The following is a 17,229-nucleotide window of genomic DNA, read 5'->3' on the forward strand; positions in this document are numbered from 1 at the left end:
CGAACTTAAATCTAAACTATAACTAACTGTATTGTTTATGTTTTTTGGAAAAAGTTTATTAAGTTTGTGTATAAATATAGTCTTATAATAAGTTTTCGTACAAGCTAAAATTCCTAGTGTAGTAAGGGAAAATGACTAGCATATAATTATAAAACTGTCTACCCTTAAACTAATTAACTAGCTAAACATTACTATTTATTTTTGTTAATTAAATATTGCTAATTAGACTTTTTATTATAATAAAATATAGTTGTTTTTGTTTAGTTTAAATTTACTTACAGCCAACATTTCTGATTTTATAAATAATACTATTAGTTAGTACACACATAAAATAAACTGTAACATAAAAACGGCTTGTATTAGTTTACAAAACAAATAAACAAAGTTATACATTAAATTACAACAAATTCTATTAAAAAATATTTTTAAACTGTAGCTTGAAGTTATCGATTATTACGAACCTGCCGAATGGTTTTTGATTTTATTTGCTAAAACTCGCTTAGATAAATTTTACTTATATTATATGATGTATATATTTAAAAAATTTAAAATTGTCATACGATATGGCTTGATTAAAATTTACATTTTGAAAATGTGTATAAGTATTGAATTTTTAAGTATTTATATTTCAACGCAGTTGTTTTTGCAAGTTGTACCTTGCGAACTTTTATATATATTAAATATTTTTTATGTAATGTATTTTGCTATAAATTTACAATAAACTTATTTTGTTATAAACAATTTGTCTTAGTTTTCTAATATTTTTTTGCTGCAAAGTTATTTACAAAAATGAAAATATATGTAATCATGGTTGAGCTAAAATATTTATGTTACGCACACCTAATTAAACAATATTAATACTAAATACACTAAACAAAAACACGTAATAAGTTTATAAACAAGCTTACTTTGTAAACTAATGTGTTTTATAATTTATTTTTAAGTATTTTTAAGAATGTTCTTTGTGAAAGTTACTTTATACTGTAAAACAGACTTTAGAAATTTACCTTTTTTATAAAATGCAGTTAGTAAAAAAAAAACAATTTTTGTTCGAATAGATGCGTTTAATGTTGTATAAAATAAATTCAAATAACATCATCACAATAAGATAGTTTTTGTAAAAAGAGAAAGAAATTTTATATAAAATAAATTAAGAGATTCCTTTTACTTTGTGATAAATTTTACAAAAAAGTTATTTGTTGAGATTTAAATGCTAAAACATTAAATATATCAAGTTATTTTATTTTTAGAAGTCTTGAAGAAAATTTTATTATAATGTTGCTAAAGACGGTTTTTCAGAATTCTTTACAGTTTATACTTTTAAGCTATATATTCAAATTATAGATATGGGAAAGGTTCAGAAAAGCATGGAGTGACACTTTAGCACAGTGTGACAATTTAGCACGGATTGACACTTTAGCACGGCATCTATTTAGCACAGAACTTATTTTACAATGTCTTTTCTATGCTTAAGCAACATTTGTATTACTATATTTAAAAATCAAAAAAGAACTATGCAACATGTAAACTAAAAATTAAAAAGCTAAATATTACAATTTTAAGTTTTAACTAAAAATAAAATAAAGTTGAAATTACACACTTTGCCAACTTCTTTTATTTTTAAATATTTTGGTACTTTGTCTTCATATTTTCGACACAACTTTATTTTTTTAAACCTAGCAATATACATCAAATCAATTTTAATAATGTTAAACTTTGATATTAATATTAAAATATAAGGCGATATAAATTAATATAAGTAAATATTCGAAGTTAGTTAATCAGTTTACCTTTGTTTTTACAAACCCTGATAACTTCTTAACCTATTAATTTTTTTTTCATTTATTTTAAAAATACATATAGGTTTAAGTAATATAACAAACAAATTTGTTAATTTCCTCCTATTTCCCCATGCACGAGTCTCGTAACTTTTTTATATTATAATTATCTATGTAACATAAAAATTATATACAGACTAAAAAACGGGTTTATAGTTTGTTTTAACAGTTTTTACCCGTTTTAGCTTTTTTATGTTTTTAAAACTACAAGAAACAGCTTAATATAAAGTGCTATTAGTAAAAACTTTGTTTATAATTTTTAAGGCGATACTTTTTAGAAGTAATTTTTGCTTTTTATTTTATTATTTTGTAATAACTATTAAGTAGTTAAACATCAAGTAAATGAAAAATTTAAATCATCTAACATTATGCGGTGCTGAAATATCACTCCGTGCTAAAGTAACGTCGTGCTATAGTGACGCTTTGCTTTACTGACATTGACCCATAGATATCGTTAAATAAAAAAAAAATCTTAATTTCTTCCTGAGTTCTATCAATTCTTGTTATAAATTTATAGGCATTCTAACACAAGAATACTCTGCTAAATTTTTTGTTGCTCCACAGGGTTTTTCTGACCATTCATCTTTATCAAAGTCGTAAACTACCACCTTACGAAAATCTCGAAAAATAAACAGCTTGCTACCAATTGCAATCACTTTTTTAATGTTACACAAACGTCGCATAGTATAAAACTGAGAAAGTTTCAAGAAAGTAAACTTATTTGTAATAGAATCGAACACTTCACAGTTATTTGTATCAAACCCATATCCACCAACTACAAACAGTTTGTTTTTTACCGCAACTGATTTGTGACTGTATCTAACTTCTGTCATGTCTGGCATTTTAGACCATGTATCAGCCGCACTGTCATACGCTTCAACAATGTTTAATGCTTCATTAACAACTCCTCCATTTCTATTTAACCCACCAGACAAGACGATCCTTCCTTCGAACACTGAAGAAGCTGCAAGGCTCCTTGCTTCGTTCATGCTTGATATTTTGTTTAGTTTATGACTTTTTGTACAAAACTCGAAACAACTAGATGTGAATCGCCTTTTGATTTGACCGCCCATAATATAGATGCTGTCCATAAAAGACGAAGTAGAAAACTCACAACCAATAGGCATGCAGGATATAGTTTTCCAAGTTTTAGTAGAAAGTGAAAACTTTTCAATTGACTTTACACAATCAAGTTCATTATCGAAACCACCAAACACGTAAACATCACTTTTGTTACAAACCACTTCGCAACATGTTCGAGCGGTTCCCATTTGCGGCAAGAAGTTTGCTTTACAAAAGTTGTTTGCATCAAAGTATTTTACATCAGTGATAGAGGTATATTTGTTTAATTTTCTACCTCCACAAACTAATACGTGAAAATTTGTTTGGTTGCAGTACCTACGTTCAATGTTGCAACTTGTCGAGTTTAACAGTTTTTTGTTCATGATAATCGTTTTCATAATGCTAACACACTCATCATCAATACTGAAAGATGACACTTTTTCTAAAATTTGTTCTAATGCATAAACTGATAAAAGCGGAAGTCTAACCGCCAACAAAAGATCTTTTGCATACTTCCTACGTTGAGATACGTCATGACACAACCAGATAACTGCTGCATTGAATACTTGCAGTTCTGAGTCAATGTTTAAGCCATTGCTTGAAAGTATCTTCACAAGTGAGACAAAGTCAAGTTCTGAAAAATCTTTAGACTCTGCAACAATTGCAAAAAATCGTTCAATAAAGCGCATCAATTCCTCACGCGAAGTTTTGAGCTTAAAAATACTGAATGAGTAGTTACAAACAACACAACTGTTTACTTTTAACCTTGCTTTTATAAACTTGCATATTTTACCTTCTTTAACTTCGTCCAATAAAATACTGTTAGCTTTCATTGATCGTATGAGTTTCTCCTCGTCCATAATCAGGTTTTCTGTAAAATTCAAAGTATTGATAATAAAGACAACCTCAAGATTTGTAATTAAAAATTTAAAGTAAATAAGCTAACTGGTTGGTTTAAAATAGTATCTTTAAATTATAAATAAAATATTTTAGTTAAGATTTTCCAAAATAAATTTTAACAAAATAAGATAAAACACGTCAGTCTGATTTTGCAATACGTGAGTTTAAATAACATTAAAAATGTAGAAGTATGCTTAAATAACTTTCTTTAAGTTTTAGATAAGCATATCACAAAAAATAATTTACTATAATTCTAACCTGTTTTATCAATTTGGGAGCTAGCTATGACATTTTCTCTGCATGATTTGACATAATCCGGATTAGTAGTAGCTGTACAAGTTGAACCATTTTGTTTCATACTATTAATCTTTGTTTTCTGTAAGTCTCTTTTATAAGATACATTTTGAATTGGTGGAACTTTATTACGTGATAGATTATTATTTTGCATATTTTACTTTAAGGTTGTAATCTAAAAATATAGAATATTAGCTGTGTTAATAAACTAAATGAAAATTTAGCTTATTTTGTTTACTTAAACTAGGTATTACGATTCAGTTACCAGTTTATTTACTGTAATCAAAAAAAAAAAGCATTAAATAAATAAAACGTGAAATTAAAACATTTAAGACATAAGTTTAGTAGTTATCTTATCTACTTAAGATCAATTTAAGAGATTTAAAATTATAAAAGGAAAATATTTTAGTATAATAAGCATATTTGTAACAAAAACAACAAAATTCTATTTAAACAACATTCAGTTATTATCTAAGATTTTAGCAATAAGCAATTCAAAGTAAAATATTACATCACGAGCGTAAACTTGGCTCGAAAGACTTTTTTTGTAATTTTTCTTTTTAACTAAACTTCAAAACGAGTTATTTTCAAGTTCTTAAACGCTAACTTTTTTTTTATTCTAAAGAAATTTCTTTTGCCTGCTTTTCAAAAGAGCTTTCCAATATTTTTATACCATGAGCCTAAATAAATTTTTCAGAACATTTCCAATTTTGCACGATTTTCGATTTTTAGGTTTACAGACCTATATGCAAAAATATTTTTTTTTCAATAAGTTTTACTTTTAACAGACTTGTATAGTTAAATTTTATAATGTAATTAAATTTCTTACCCAATTAATTATTGTTTTATAAATATATGACCCGTACAAGTTTTATCTAGACTCTTAGCACTTTAGTAAGAAATCCTTCATATACCTTTGCTAACAATTTAGGTAAAACGTTTATGGGTAATATATTCTAAAAACTATAATTAATTGGAAAAAATATATAATTACATCTTGAAACTTAACTATATAAGTCTGTTAAAAATAAAACTTATTGAAAAAAAAATATTTTTGCATACAGGTCTGTAAACCTAAAAATCGAAAATCGTGCAAAAATGGAAATTTTCTGAAAAAATTATTTAGGCTTATGGTATAAAAAAATTGGACAGTTTTAAAATTAGTTTAATAAATATTTTAGAACAAATTAAAAAAAAAATAACATTTTTTAGAGAAAAACTTGTAAAGTTAAAATAATAGAAAAAATCTCAAAATTTTTAAAGAGGCCCCACTACAAAAGGCAAATTCCAATTCGATGAAAGTTATAGTAAAAAGAAAAGCAAAAGAACGTTCTTTAGAATGACAAATAAAGCTCCAAGTTAGCATTAAAAAATTTGAAAATGATTGGTTTTAAAGTTTGGTTTAAAAAAAATACAAAAATAGCCATTCAATTCAAGTTCACGCTCGTTGTCACAACTAATAGTTCTAAAAATGCTAATTTTTTTAAAAAGTATTTCATATTATCTTAAATTGTTATATATCAGGGTAATTAAGGGAAAAACAAGTTATTCAGTGTGTGGACTAGACTTCCAAGAAATTTTTTTAGGGCTGAATATTAAATGATATATTATTGGATTATGATACTCAAAAAATATATTTAAAGAAGCTTTTTTCAAGAAAACTAAAATAGAAAAACAACTAAAAGTTATTTCATAATTATAACATGTATAAATTTAAAAAAACTTTTGTTTGTTATAACTTAAATTTCATGCTTCAGTAATTTTTTTCCACGTATTTATCGCCACATTTCCAACTTTGCTATGTTGCATAAGAAATCAATATTGAATTAATACTTTGATTGTTGGTTATAAAATATCACTTAACTTTGTTGAATTTGTATAAGAACTACTTTAGAACTAAAAAAAATATAAACCAAAAAATAGTTGTATTCAATACAAAACAAATAAGTATATATAAAGACATTTTTGTCTTATGAGTGCAAAAAGTTTATCTTTTAGTAATCTTTCACAGCTAGATCTCTGTGAAGATAAAATATTTCCAAGATAACTGAAAACTATTTAAGTTATATTAAACTAGCTTGAGGAAATTTAAAAACTCAATAATCATTAAATGTGAGTAAAAACTTCAAACATATTATTAAAAATGATCATATAACTAAAAAACATCAAAGAATATTAATATAAGAGAATTTTAAAAATAGTTCAAAAACTAGCCTGAGATTAAAGATTATAGCCCGAGTTAATTAGAATTATAAAATGATTAAAAAATTTTAAAACAAAATGTTTAGACACAAAAACTAAACTAAAACTGTTATTAACCAATCCTAAGTATGCTAAAATACTAAACTAAAAATAAAAACTTTCTAAGAAACAAACAAAAAGGGTTAACAAGTTAAAGTGAGTTTAAAGAAAAGTTTTCAAGCTAGTCTGAGTTTTGCTAAACTATTCCAAGTAGTCAAAGTGTGTGGCAATCCTAGGCTATGTTATCTATATTATTACTTATTTTTTTTTATTTATTATTAAAAAAATTTACAAGCATTAAAAAAACTAATAATAATATTTTTATCAAAAAATTACTTAACTCAAATGCTTTTATAATTATTATTACTTTTAAAGTTAACATAAAAATAGTTTAAAAAAATGTTTTCTAATTCTAAATATAATACATCATATTTGTTAAAAACAATTTTAATCAAAACAAAACTTGATAAAATTTGGAATGTGTTAGTTATTTTTTGAGTTATGTCATTAAGTTAACTATTTAAAAAATTTAAAACCAAAATGATTTTACCTTTATTAGTAAAAACTAAATAATAGAATTGATAAGATAATTTTTAAAATTATTTTCTTTTATAATAAGGAAACACATGACTTATAGGCACACATGTTTGCTTGCAAAAACTGGGAAAAAAAATTTATACCTGTTTATTTTATAGTTGTAAAAACTTTTATTCTTATACTAAAATTTCAATTAAAAACATAATTTCGCAGATTATTAAGCTTAACTTGACAAAATACTTACCTAGGTTGGTTATTATAAAAAAAGACTACTGCACAGCAAAAGTAGTCTTTCAATATTCATTAGAGTCCTAATCAAAAGGTTTGTTCATGCTACCATATAACTTGACATCATTATAATATTCTTATGCTTAAGTTTTAATGACACAGACCAGAAAATCAGTACAAACTTTTACTTTATAAACAAAAATAAAATTAGTCCAATTGACAACAATTAAATACTAATTTAATATATCTATATTTATTTTCCATTACAACAAACAGTGCAATTCCATTAACTTTTTCAACTTAAATCTAGATGCTTGATTATTATTTTTTAGTTATAACTGTTAAGCTAATAAATCTTAGAAAAAATTATCTTCATAAAATATTTTAGTATATAAGATTTTTACTTATAGAGTAAAAACATAAAAATAAAACAAAACTTTTAATAACAAACTAATTATCAAATCTCAACTAAGTGACAGACAGATTTTGAATAGTTATTTAATAATTTCTAAAATGTCAATATTTGAAACTTTATAAAAACTGTAAAACACTCAAAACTACAAAAGTTTTAGCCATACTTGTTTTCATTAAAAACATTGTATTAACAACTTTAAATTTTCAGAACAACTTATTCACATATAATTCAGGCATTACTTATTGCATTCTAGATTTTTTTTCTATTTACAAGCAAAATTGGCTTTTTAAAATAATATCAAATAAATTTGTTTATGACAGAAGGAAATTTAATATTTTTTATGTATAAGCTTTACTTTTGAAATTAATATTTTTCTATTTCGGTTATATTAACAAAATTCTTTTATTTTAAATAAATAAATAAAATATTAGTAGTTTTTTGTTAAAGCTAGATAATAATTAATATGTTTATCTTTTTTAATAATATTATTTAATTTAACTAATTTTAACAGGACTTTTGCTGTAGTTATGAAAAGCTAATAACTATATAAATTCTTACAAAAAAGTAGGATTTAAGAAACAAAAAACGCTCAATATAAAAATTTATGTTAGAATGAACAGTTACCAGGATTCCACAAACAAATATTTCTGAATACTGAATGAATTTTGTTTTACTTTAGTTTGTAATAGTTGGGTAATTAGATTGCAAACCTCTCATATAAATCTAAATATTTAGAATATTATCTTAAATATGATGCAGAAAATCTAAAATTGAAATCTACTAGAACCGTATTAGTTTATTATATATTTTATATAATATTATGAGTGATTCTTTTTTTTATTTTGTTAAAATAATTTTTATTCGAAAAAGTATACAAAATCTAAATTATAGGGTAAGTCTGGGTTAAAAAACTTCCGCGTCAGCAAAAAAAGCTTTGTTTTCATGCTTTCTAATGTAGAGTAATCGTGTAACATTATATAAGTTATTGTTGTTTGTTATTGAACTGTCATGCAAAGTCTACAGAATAAGTTTTGATTTTGACCAACTTAATAATTTTACACAATACGTTATAATTGTTTCGTTTCAGTTTATATTTCTAAAATAGAAAAAAAAAGAAATAATATCAAATTGTGGAGTACGACTCGATGATCGAGATGATTTTCGTACGGGTAAGTCTCAGAACGGGAAGAAGCGGGTGACAAAAACACAGTGACACTTTAACACGGAGTGACACTGAAGCTCGATCGAAGAGTTTTTGAGTTAAACAATAAATAATTTTAAATAAACTTTTTTTTAAATTAAACTTAAAACAACCTGCATCCTGTTAATAACGCATTTTAGGAACTTCAAAGTGCGAACTTAAAAAGAAGAATACAACTTTATTCAACTTAAAGTTATAATTAAGTAAAGGAGAGATTGTATGACTAATCTAGGCAGCCTATTTAGTAAATAACCAATTATACTAAAATAAATCACTCGCAGGTGGCAATAAGTTAGAAAATACCCTATGTAGGCTTTACTTTTAGAGAAGAACTTTACTTCCTAAATAAATAAGTACTATAAATAAAGAATACTTTTAAATAGTAGTTAAACTACTATAAACTTAACTAAATATTAATAAATTTTATATTATATTAATTCATATAAAAAAGAATTACTAATAATTGTCTTATAATACATCTAAAAATTTAATTCTCCGACCTTTTATTTAAAATTTACCCTTAATTTTTAATTTATCAAAACTAATTTACGCTGATTTAAAAAATTTTAGGGAACCTAGGGCTCGTAAATATCGCTAGGTTTATATATGTATAGTTTTATGTTGAAAATATAAAAATAAAAATTTCAAAACGTTTAATTTCGTTTAAGCTTTATACAGAAATGAATTAAAAGGTTTTTAGTTTACTGTTATCTTGATAGTAAAAACTTAATGTTTGTTTTAGTAATTACTGATGTAGCATTTTAACACAAACTTTTAGTTAAAATTTAAACTTGTAGCACATTTGAAGCTTGTTAACTTTTAAATTGTAACTTGCAAAGGTCGTGTTTATACTTTTAAAAATTGTTGTACAAATATATTATAAAACCAAAGAAAAAGAACCGAGAAAAAATTACTTTCGTGCTAAAGTATTACTCCGTGCTAAAGTGTCACTACATGCTAAAATGTCACTCCGTACTAAAGTGTCACTCCGTGCTAAAGTGTTACTCTGTTCTGTGTAGGATAATTAGACTATAGCTCATTTTAGTGTTTATGTTTATACTTGTTTTCTTTTTAGATGTTACATTGTTAATAAATTATTAAACTAAATTGACGAGGAGTTATTCTTCATGTAACATCTTATCAACAATCTGAGAAAAGTGAAATGGTCATAGTAAAGTGCCCAATTCGTGGATGCGAGTTCCAGACGCCAGATCTATCCGGTGATGTTGTGAGTAGCCTTCTCAACCTCCACAAAGTGGAGCATCAGCAAAATTCTGAGTTATCCAATAATGGAGTAATGCCAAATGCACCTCAATTGATTCGACCAAGGGTTGACCGGGGGATCAGCCAAGAGACATGGCTTGCTTTCATTCGGAGGTGGGAGGCATTCAAGATTGGTTCGAATATAAGCAACCAAAACGCAAGCATACAGCTTTTTCAGTGTGCGCAGGACAAGCTTGGCGATCTTATGTTAGCAAGTGATCCTCGACTGATGGCCAAATCAGAAAGTTACGTTGCTAAACTGATGGAGTCGATTGCAGTCATAAAAGTTGCAATTGGTGTAAAGAGAGCAGAACTTATGAACCTACATCAGGACCATGATAAACCGTTTAGAACGTTTGCCACACGTGTACGAAGCAAAGCAGAAACCTGCAATTTCACTACAGTCAGTGAGTGTGACTGTGGGAAAAGCAATGTGACGAGCTACACAGAAGAAGCAATAAAAGACGTGATGCTCGCTGGCGTTGGGGATGATGACATAAGAAGAGAAGTTCTCAGTACTGAAGATATCTTATCCAGGTCATCATTTGATATAATTTCCTTTATTGAAAGTAAAGAAATGGGACGCCATGCAACTGAGAATTTGCGGACCATATCTGCAGTCTCTTCTTTTCAACGTCAGAAGAAGGGACGTGTTAATACAGGAGATAAGTCCCAACATGTTCCGTGCCAGAACTGTAAAAGACTTTTCTATCCTTTCAACGAAAAAGGTAACCAAAATAAAAAGCCTTTCAGATATTGTCTATCTTGTTGGCGTAGTCGATCAAAAAGGGTTAATGCTGTTCAAATCCAAGCTGATCGTTCTGATTTTATGCAACAAGATACCCAAATAATGTCACTACACGTAAGTAAAAGAATCATGTTGAATAACACCATATTCAGCAAGAAGTCCTTGCGTAAAGCCAAGGCAACGACTGATCATCTCGTGCATCAGTCAAGATTGCTAGACATGGCACAAACAAGTTTGCATGGGTAAGTGCTTTAGCTGATACTGGAGCACAGTCGAACCTTTAGGGGTAGAAAAACTTTCAGGAGGCTGGTTTTTGTAAGAAGGATTTAATGCCTGTATCCATCACAATTCGGGCTGCCAATAAAATTCCTATTAACATTCTAGGGGCTTTTAAAGCGACTTTCAGCGGAATGTCTCCAAAGAAGGAGGTTATCAGATGTGATGGAATTGTTTATGTAAGCGATTCAGTGACCGGATTCTTTCTCTCCTATGAAACCATGGTTGACCTCCTGATTATTAATAAGGGTTTTCCCACCATTGGATCTCAACTGCCTCATCAGCATTCTGAAGTTGCTGTAAGTTCAAATGAAAGTAATCCGAATAGACTGGACTCGCATAAAGATGTGACCTGTGATTGCCCGCCAAGGAGTAGAGTGCCAGACCGACTAAACAAACATCCGTTTGAGGCAACAAATACAAACGTGAGCAAAATGCGTGATTGGCTCTTACAAAGGTACGCAGCTTCAACGTTTAATGTATGTCCACATAAATTACTCGAGCAAATGAGTGGGCCTCCACTTGAGATACATTTGGAGAATGATGCTAAACCACGTGCTTGTCATACACCAGCTCACGTGCCAATTCATTGGCAGAAACAGGTTGAAGCAGATCTCATCCGAGATGTGAGGTTGGGTGTCTTAGAACGTGTCCCATTTGGTGAACCTGTAAGCTGGTGTCACCGCATGGTGATCACCAGGAAACAGGATGGGTCACCTAGGAGGACAGTAGTTCTCTCACCACTTAACAAGTATTGTAAGAGAGAGACGTGCGCTACAGATTCTCCGTTTAAACTAGCGCGCAGAATTCCAAAGGGAACGTTCAAGACTGTAACAGATGCATGGAACGGGTATCATGGAGTTCCACTGAGAGAAAGTGATAAACACCTCACTACATTTATCACTCCGTTTGACAGGTTCCGATATACTAGAGCACCTCAAGGCTTTGTATCATCTGGTGATGGTTACAATCGACGATTTGCAGCTATTTTATCTGATTTTGAAAGAAAGGAGAGGTGTGTTGATGACACCATATTTTTTGATTCAGAAATAGAGTGTCACTGGTGGCGAACAATAGATTTTCTGTCAAAAGTTGGCAATGCAGGCATCATTCTAAATCCAAAGAAGTTCCAGTTTTGTAAAAAGTCCGTTGATTTTGCCGGATTTAGAATTTCTGATGAACGTATAGAACCTCTGCCCAAATATCTGGATTCCATTCGCAATTTCCCAACCCCAAAGTCTGCCACAGATATACGTAGCTGGTTTGGTCTGATAAATCAAGTCGCAAATTATGCCAAACTTCGTAAAGTCATGGCACCGTTTAGAGATTTTCTCAGTCCAAAATGTAAGTTTATGTGGACAGAAAAATTTAACCAATCATTTAATGAATCAAAAGAGATAATCATTGACGCAATAAAAAGCGGTGTTCAAATTTTTGATCTTGGGAAACTGACTTGTCTTAGACCAGACTGGTCAAAGCAAGGATTGGGCTACTTCCTTATGCAGAAACACTGCAAATGCAATAGCCGGTTACCAGATTGGTGCACAACTGGCTGGAAAGTGACGCTTGCAGGTTCAAGGTTTCTGAATGGGGCAGAAAAGAATTATGCTGCCATAGAAGGGGAGTCGCTTGCTATTGCTTGGTCATTAGAACAGACAAAGTATTTCACTAAGAGCTGCAAAGATCTTGTGGTTGTTACGGATCATAAACCACTGGTAAAGATTTTTGGTGATCGTACCTTAAACGAAATTCACAACACGCGCATTTTAGGCTCAAACAACGTACTTTGCCATGGCTTTTTCAAGTGTATTACATGCCAGGTAAAACTAATCTAGCGGCAGATGCTGCATCGCGTTATCCAAGCTCGATTAATGAAGTTAATTCACATGATAATGATTTGACTAACGAATCACTTCTAATTGCTTCATTGAGTAATGAAGTATGCCATTCAATGGCAATCACTTGGGAAGAAATTGTAGAAGAGACACTAAATGACAAAGATCTTTCAAGAGTATCCAGGTGTATTGAGGAAGGTCGAAGCTTGAAACATGATGAATCTTTGTCAGCGTATTTTAGATACGATGATGCATTGTACTTAAGTGATGGGGCTATACTTTACAAGGACAGAGTAGTAATCCCCGTCAGTTTACGATATCGGGTCCTCAACAAGTTACACTCGGCGCACCAAGGAGTCACATCAATGCATAGTCGTGCCCAACAGATTGTCTTCTGGCCTGGTATTACACAAGACATTGAAGCAATTCGGGCCAATTGTCAAAGCTGCAACCGCAATTCACCTTCTCAACCATCATTGCCACAAGAAGCATCTGATCCTCCTACAAACCCTTTTGAAAAAATATTCGCAGATTTTTTCCAGTTTGCCGGAAACAATTTTTTGGTAGTCGGTGACAGGTTGTCGGGTTGGTCGGAAATATTTTCCACACCCAGCGGAACCTCTCAGGCAGGTTCGCGTGGGTTAATTAAGTGCCTCCGAGTTTTGTTTTCCAGGTTTGGAGTACCCGAAGAAATATCGAGTGATGGTGGACCGGAATTTACGTCCAGTGCAACAAAGGAATTCCTTAAAACCTGGGATGTCACGCATCGAATATCTTCAGCTTACTATCCAAAATCAAACGGCAGAGCGGAAGTAGCCGTCAAACAGGTAAAAAGGTTGCTAAGATCAAATGTTGATGCTTCAGGAAGTCTGGACAATGACAAGTTTTTAAGTGCGTTGCTCCATCTGAGAAATACTCCTGATAGCGATTGTCAAGTGTCTCCAGCCGAGATCATATATGGACGTCAGCTGCGAGATAGTTTCTCATTCTTGAACAAACTTGACAAATTCTCCAATCCTAATGTGCGACCCATGTGGAGAAAAGCATGGAAGCTTAAAGAAGAGGCGCTCCGTACAAGATTTGTTAAGAATTCTGAAGTACTTAACCAAAGAGCCAGGGATTTGCGGCCTCTCTATGTTGGCAGTAGGTGTTTACTACAGAACCAGAGTGGCACTCATCCACGTAAATGGGACAGAAGCGGAGTGATAATGGAGGTGCTTCCACATGATCAGTATGTAGTCAGAGTTGATGGTTCACGGAGACTTACTCGGAGGAACAGAAAATTTTTAAGGATGTACAACCCAGCCTCAACAAGCATTGAAGCAAAAACTTCCCATGGTTGGAGCAGTAATCTACCAAGCTCACATGAGTGCAATGTTGGTCCTCAACGTCCTGATTCTTCTGTAAAGATTACAGAGGATTCCAACAGTGCCAATAGTGGTAAAACCAATGAGGTTGAAGCGGATCATGAAGAGGTTGAGGAAGAGTACATTCCTGCTCCTATAGTTCACAAAAAAAAAAAGGTGCCGCTTGCTTTGCGTAGGTTGGAAGACTTCAATGCGCCAGGGAGGCTTGAAAGTGGAGTACTCCAAAGTAGAAATCACCGTAAGTGAAGTCTGTTTGTTCCTGTTTATACAAAAGTTAGTGCTGAGTGTTCAATTGATGCTGATAGTGATGATTGCTGAGCCAGGAAGGATTCAGCGTGGAATAGCATGAATTTGTATTGTTTTGGATTTATTTAGTGCGTTTTATTGCAGTTTTGATTTTCTTCAAATAAATCCCTTGTTTAAAGATTTTTTTTATTTAAGTCAATTGAGTTTTTCTTATTGCATAAAATTTAGTTTCATCTTAGTAAAATATTTTTGTTACTTGTTTAAATCCCCTCTTGACGAGCTATGTCATTGCCTTAAACTTGTAATTATCTTTAATGAGCTGGAGGGGATGTAGGATAATTAGACTATAGCTCATTTTAGTGATTATGTTTATACTTGTTTTCTTGTTAGATGTTACATTGTTAATAAATTATTAAACTAAATTGACGAGGAGTTATTCTTTATTCTGAAGTTTCACTCTGTGCTTAAGTGTCACTCCTTGCTAAAGTGTCACTCTGTGCTAAAGTTTTACTCTGTGCTAAAGTGTCACTCCGTGCTAAAGTTTCACTCTTTGCTAAAGTGTCACTCCCTACTAAAGTGTCACTCTGTGCAAAATTTCACTCGGTGCTAAAGTGGCGCCTTGCTAAAAATATATTCCTATTAAAGTGTCACTCTGTAAGCAGTGGATGTTGGTGCCTCATGGCCCAAAGGTTCAGAGAGGTCAGGTTGACCGCCAGAGGGCGTATTGACAACCTGATCTTTTTCCTCATGCACCTGCTGTAAACGTGCAGAGGCCCTAGTCCGCTTGCGCTTGGGGGATAGCTTAACAAGGGGCTCGTTATTACTGCTTAGGTTATTTTTACTCATAATTATTTAATATAAGAACAGACAGGAAGTTGAAAATGGTACTATTTTTATACAAAATAAAAACACACAAATAATACTGCGACACTATTTAAAAATATACTTACTAACAAAACACCTGGAAGGTGTCAAACTGAACAAGTAGTTAATATGTTTATAAACACCCAATAATTTAAACTACTTGAAAAACCAAATACAAAATACAAGAGTCAGACTATAATGTATAACTCTTTATAGAATAGTTTATCTAAAACACAATAGATTAACTAAGTTAATTTTACTAAAGAATTATAAGCTGCCAATCACAATTCAATAATGCAGCTGATACTGAAAAAGCAATCAGAATATATATATTTTGTTAGGAAAAACAACATATATACTAACACTAAATACAATGTATTTGTCTACTAGTCACGCTTGACTGCACTAAGGTTGCCACGTGAAATGTTCATGTTTCATAACAAACACAAAATCCGCAAGTCAGGGTTAGTGTTTGTTACAACTCCGTACTAAAGTGTCACTCTGTGCAAAAATTTCACTCGGTGCTAAAGTGGCGCCGTGTTAAAAATATACTTCGTGCTAAAATGTCACTTCGTGCTAAAATGTCACTCCGTACTAAAGTGTCACTCCGTACTAAAGTGTCACTTAGTGCTAAAGTATCACTCAGTGCAAAAGTGTCACTCCGTACTAAAATGTCACTCTGTGCTAAAGTTACACTCTGTGCTAAAGTGATGCCCTGCTTTTCCTACCCGTTCTCTTCTCGTACACCAAGTCCTAAGACATTTTTTTGGGAATTTTCTATTTTTTTAATAAATTAGTTGTTTTTAAATTCTAAAAATTCCAATATCTAATTAATTGATAAAATTTTTAAATTTTTTTTTAAGGTTCAAAACTTTGCACTGTAAATGTTTTGATACATATTTAGTATAATTAGTAAATTATACCAAAAATATCAGTATTAACATAACAATAACTAGCTGAAACTTTAATTATCATCATCTCAACAGATTTATGAAACTGTGTTATAAAACTTACAAGTGTTTAAAAACTTAAATTGTAAGATACTCAAGGTAAACTATTAATTTCCATTCTAAAAAAGTAAATCAGGTTAAAGTAAATCAAGTATCTCCATTTTTTTAAATTAATCATACGTTGGCTCAAAGTTAAAGCAGAAAAAATATAAAATGCTTTTGTTTTTCGATGCTTATTTAGGAATAAATACTAATTTAAAAAAACTATGCTTCATGAACTAATTATTAGCTTTTTTAGACGCTTAAAAAAATTATAAAAGTAACATAACTTAATTATGACATTAACATTTAACAATAAATAAAGTCTTTGTACTTTTACATGTCTTTAGAAACTTTGTTGGATTATAACTTGTTTGTTTATTGGTAAATTTCAAAAAAAGTATAAATAATGAATAAGAAAATTGAAATGTTTTGGAATCATACAAATTTAAGTTTTATTCTTTGAAAATGGAAAACAAAAAAAATATTGATATAGTAAATACATCATTACACACTAAAGTCTTAGACAGAAGGCAGTTAGAATTACAATCTGTAAAAAATAATAGGCAAAAGTTAATTACTGAGCAAAAAATTGGTTCAAAGAACTTAAAATCTGACCAACAATGTCAACATATAGAAAGTAAGCTAAACGAATACTTAAAAAAGTGCGAATTTGATAAAAAGCCAACAGAAATAACAGTTCGTTGTCTGAGTAGCAAAAGTTGTATTTACAAGTTTGAAGAATTTTTAAGTAATTTGTTTAATTATAAAAAAACACATTCTTGTACTAAAAAGCTGATAGCCGCTTTTGCTACCATTGACAACAAAGAAATAATGTTTTTCGCTTTTGATGTAATTCATTTCAGAAACTTAAACAACAAAAACATTGTTTACCTTTCTCTTTTAAATTCTGTCAGATATTTGG

The 17,229-nt window shown here is 30.1% G+C and overlaps 1 protein-coding gene across 1 annotated transcript; it reads right to left on the minus strand.

Moving 5' to 3' along the window:
• Window positions 1-2,341: 2,341 nt before the first annotated feature.
• On the minus strand, window positions 2,342-4,158 carry LOC145840739 (kelch-like protein 26). Its single transcript, XM_082948067.1, has 3 exons — window positions 4,059-4,158; window positions 3,694-3,771; window positions 2,342-3,552 (listed from the first exon to the last, which is right to left on the minus strand). The coding sequence occupies exons 1-3, from the start codon at window positions 4,156-4,158 to the stop codon at window positions 2,342-2,344; spliced, it is 1,389 nt and encodes a 462-aa protein (XP_082804193.1).
• Window positions 4,159-17,229: the final 13,071 nt, after the last annotated feature.

This window comes from Thalia democratica, chromosome 7 (genome assembly GCF_965202585.1).
Source record: "Thalia democratica chromosome 7, ktThaDemo2.hap1.1, whole genome shotgun sequence".
NCBI lineage: Eukaryota > Metazoa > Chordata > Thaliacea > Salpida > Salpidae > Thalia > Thalia democratica.